General features: G+C 35.5%; 1 protein-coding gene across 3 annotated transcripts in view; it reads left to right on the forward strand.

Moving 5' to 3' along the window:
* Nucleotides 1-4691, forward strand: part of LOC106459652 (MFS-type transporter SLC18B1-like) — an 84278-nt gene that overhangs the window by 62854 nt on the left and 16733 nt on the right. For all 3 annotated transcript variants that reach the window (XR_002610611.1, XM_013919289.2, XM_013919290.2), the window contains exons 7-8: nucleotides 337-424; nucleotides 1256-1395. Coding sequence is in view for 2 of the 3 variants with exons in the window: in XM_013919289.2 (XP_013774743.1) it covers nucleotides 337-424; nucleotides 1256-1395 (228 nt within the window). In the remaining variant the exon portion in view is untranslated. The remainder of the gene's footprint in view (nucleotides 1-336; nucleotides 425-1255; nucleotides 1396-4691) is intronic.

Genomic DNA, 4691 nt, shown 5'->3' on the forward strand with positions numbered 1-4691 from the left:
AGACGTAACAATACTATACTAGACAAGACTACGCGCTCTGACCTCTGTCTCCCGGCAAGTCTACAGATTTACATCGCTAAAATCCAAGGTTCGATTCTCTGCGGTGAACACAGCAGATAGCCCAATGTGGCTTTGCTCATTATGTAGCTTTGTGATTAATATAAAACAAACAAACAAATATAATTTGTCATTCTACATACGTATATTACTGTGAGTAAATATTATTTGTAAATTAATGGTAGGGTATCAGTTAAAATGTACTGTAGTTTCTTCGACTAAAACATTCATTGTTTTACCACTTTATATGTCCTTAATTCGTTTTTTTTTTATGTTTAGGCTGGAGGATACCCACTTCCATTTGTTGTACTTGGGGCGACCCAACTTTTTGTGGAGGTTTGTTCCATATTTATTCTTCCACGGCCTGGTAAGAACCTTGTACTTGCTTCACGTTTTGCCAACAGTTATATGCTGTATTACTTAATTCATTTTTTAAAATCTTACGACGATAAACTGTTGATAAAAGAGATTTAAATAATTAAAATTTCATATATTTTTGTTTGTTTGTAAGTTTGCCGTTTGATTCAACATTTACAAGTTTCACCATTTTTGTTGTTTATAATTTTTTGTATTACCATAAAAAGAACAATAAATCAAGTTTTAACGCCCTCCTAGTATTAATTGAGCTGTTGTGTCTGTGTGACATTTGATTTATGAAGGGATATGTGCATTAGTTAAGAAAAACATACAAAGAAAAGTACAAGTAACAAATAGGAAGTTAGAAGCAAATCAGGTCTCACCTGTAGGTGCACTCAGTGATAAAAATAAATGTACAGTTGCACTTGAAATTATTTACAATACAAAATGAAAGAATCGGACACTAAGAGAAAGTTTCGTTTCGTGATCCGGATCCTTCATGTAAGCTATACGAAATTGACACCAAAAGACACTTATCACCACGTGAGTGTGTTCATTCACTTCTAAGAAGGCCTTATACCATTGGCTGCTGATTCATCTTGTGGGATCGGGTCCGCCTCCAGCAGTTGAATGCAAGTGTGCTGTACAAAGTTTACGGTCGCAAAAATTCCACGCGCGTAGAAAGCAGCCGCAATCAAAGGGTTAAACTACGTACTTCAGACTTGAGATCGAAAAGAAATATTTGTCAATAAGTAAAATAAATAGGTAATTCTAAAGAAAACATCTTAACGTACTTGGAAATATGAATCATTCTAGCAATGTGCTTCTTCCTTTCTTATAGATCGCAATGAAAAGCCGAAGTCGGGCAACATGTTCAAATTTTTAGCTGATACCGGAGTACTTCTTGATGGGCTTCTTATCACAACAACTTTGGTGTTCTTAGGATATAACTCAGCGACGTTAGAGCCTCATCTTCGCCAGGTGACAATAGTTTCTATAATTAGCTCAAATGTAAAGTTATTACATTTAAAGTTACTATGTGTGAAATATCAAGTATGTAGTTCAGTAAAGTGCGCGAATGTTTTGTACACGTCCCAATAATGCACGAGGTTTAAATAGAGAACATGTATTTTTAAAACGCTAGCCGAGTCCCGCTCATGCGGGAACGTTTTTGCCGCGGAAATAGAAAAAAAAAAAAGTTTACAGAAAATTACCACATAAAAGAATCACTAAAACAATAGGAAATACTCAATCCTCTTTTAGGTGGGATTAGAGTAAATTAATCTATTATATCTTTTTTTTTTTCCTTTTATTAGCTATATTTTTGTGCGCCAGAAATACGAAGCCTGGGGCGCGCGTATACCCGATTCGATTTTATTACTCATCAGGATCTCTACCAGCCTACCCTCAAATTGAAATTCTTTTAGGATAAATTAATCTGCGAGACCTTGGACATGGTCAGATAATTCTTCAATCGAAAGGGTTTAACCTCCTGAGTCCGAAACTGTAATTAGATCTGAAATCGGTCAAGAGATGACGGAGCTTTCAGCTAAAAGCGGCTAAAAACATGAAAATTAAATAAACTTACTTTATTGATGACTCATCTTCTATACCTAGTTAAACTTTTTAAAGGAACTTTCTTCTTTGCGGTCCTTACCGTCTGTTTTGAAGCTTTTCTTGTCGCAAACTATTTTATTTCCTCCTCTAGGTGCTTAATGCATATGTCAGGCTGTTTAATAAATAGTGTGTTGCACCTATCACTGTCGTTCTAATGACACCATGATTTGTTTTGTTTTGAATTTCACGCAAAGCTACACGAGGGCTATCTGCGCTAGCCGTCCCTAATTTAGCAGTGTAAGACTAGCGGGAAGGCAGCTAGTCATCACCACCCACCGCCAACTCTTGGGCTAACCTTTTACCAACGAATAGTGGGATTGACCGTAACGTTATAACGCCCCCACGGCTGAAAGGGCGAGCATGTTTGGTGGGACGGGGATTCGAACCCGCGACCCTTTAGTGAATAGGCGGGAATTTCGTAATACAGATTTAACAGTATAAGCTATGTACATTTCTATATATAAATTTAATTTAAACAAACATCGATATTAAAATAGGTATATTATAGTAAATCCGTCACAGTTGTTCTGGTTTTAATAACGTATTTTCCATAATTCAGCTACGCAGACTTCGAAAATAATATTAATGTTTTTTCTATCACTTACAGAGATATCGATCTATGGAACTAGATCAAATTTCTCCAACATCAAGTTCTGTTTTAAAAAGCTTGTGTTATATAGGATTGGGAAAAAGTCACGTCCCAATGGACGCAAGATATGTGACTAACTTGCTACCTTATCCATGATTTAGTTCTTTGTTCACTTCTACGTGTTATTTCTTGTTGTGTCTTCTTTATGATAGGGTTGTTTATAATAAAGGAAATACAAATAGAAACCGCTTTTATTCAACAGGGACGTGATTTCTGCCCAACCCTATACATAATATATTTACAAGGTTAGATGGCGAAACTGTTGCCATAGAATGGGCGGTCTGCGTTCGTTAGGGAAAGAAGTTAAACAACGACAAAACAAAACAAAAAGAACACCGCAAGAGGCGACTACGTGATTTGAATTTTCTTTTCGTGGTATTAAATATATTAGAGATTAAGATGGAATCTTATGTACAATCTGAGAACCGGTTTATTGAAATGACGCTATTAAGTAAAACGTTATACGTGAAAAGTTCGACCGTGTAATTAGATTACTAAAGTAAACCAGTAAATTTTCCATCGAAATTATTATTTCAGTCGATATCTTATAAATTTATTTTGTAAAAAGTCTGCTTACCATGGTGGCGGCATTCCACTTAAATTTGGGTTTTGATACCCGCGGAGGGCAGAGCATTGTGCAGCTTTGTGATTAATTACAAACAAACAGTAAAATTAAACAAATATTATAAATTTACTATACAGTAGGGTCTCGCTAGTGTAATAGGATGCGTTGCGCCATATCTCGCGCGTGAACAAATACACTGAACCTATGGAAAAACCTACCTACGGTGTCTTGTTTTGAATTAACAGAATTAACAATATATGTGAGTACGTAAACACTGGCGTATCGTTTATATTATTACGTAAGCTGAAATTTCGAGCAACTTCCCGCACGCCTATAAATATAACCAACACGCCGCGCCAAAAGACAGTATATATTATTAGTTTGCTATAGTTGGTATACTAGAAACCTCGGAAGCTATAACTGTGATTGTTATAACGTTTATTAATTGGGAACTTCAGATATTTGACCAGGAACGGTTATAGGTTTCGAATATTACAAACCATTTAACTTCAACAGATTTACATCGGACATTAGTATTTTTACGAAAACATTATATAACTTCTGCGGGGAATATTTCGGCGTGTAACTGGCGAAGAACGAACAACACAGAGCTAGCTAGCTCCTTCTTAAGTGAATTGTATCTACATTAACTCAAAATTAATTCGCTCATCGTGAACCCTCGATAAGATATCAAGGAAGTACCAGACCAGATAGAGGACTAAATATTGTTTGTAAGTTTGTAAAACTTTTGTACATAGATCATTATTTGTAATAACCGTTATTGTAAATTGTGTTATTGTTTGTATATTAAAATATATTTGTATTAAAAAAACTGTGTGTATCACTCTTGTTGGTAAGTATCATAATTTGGATATATATCGAAATTTATTTAATTTCTAAATCTAAATTATCATTTAACTCAGTTTCAGGCGATTCGAAATTATAATACGTTACGTAATAAATTGGAGACTCGTCCAGGAAAATTGTAATACGTAACACAAGTTTTATGAATTTTAAATTCGCAGACCTGTGTAATACATTTCACTAAACCTTTTTTTACTGGCCATATCAGTTTTTAGGGAGAAGAACATGATAGCATCCTGACAATACACCAGTATAAGGCGTTATTTGTTGTAATAATTGATGTCTTACGAACAAGTAAGGTAACCAGCGTTTTGAACGAGTCTAATGTGTTTTGTATGATCAACCGACCTGGTGAATTCTGGTTTTGAGCGAAAGGCCGCATCAACAGCAGAATAAAGCATACAAAGGTTGTTGTTGTTTGTCAGGCACAAAGTTACATAAAGGGCTATCTGTGCTCTGCCCATCACGGTTTCTAGCAGTATAAGTCCTCAGACATACCGCTGTGCCACTGGGGGGCCATACAAAGGTGTACGGTCGAAACATTTTTTTAAATAAAAAACAACAACATCAGATACTATTACC

The sequence above is a fragment of the Limulus polyphemus genome, unplaced genomic scaffold (genome assembly GCF_000517525.1).
Source record: "Limulus polyphemus unplaced genomic scaffold, Limulus_polyphemus-2.1.2 Scaffold643, whole genome shotgun sequence".
NCBI classification, from domain to species: Eukaryota; Metazoa; Arthropoda; class Merostomata; order Xiphosura; family Limulidae; genus Limulus; species Limulus polyphemus.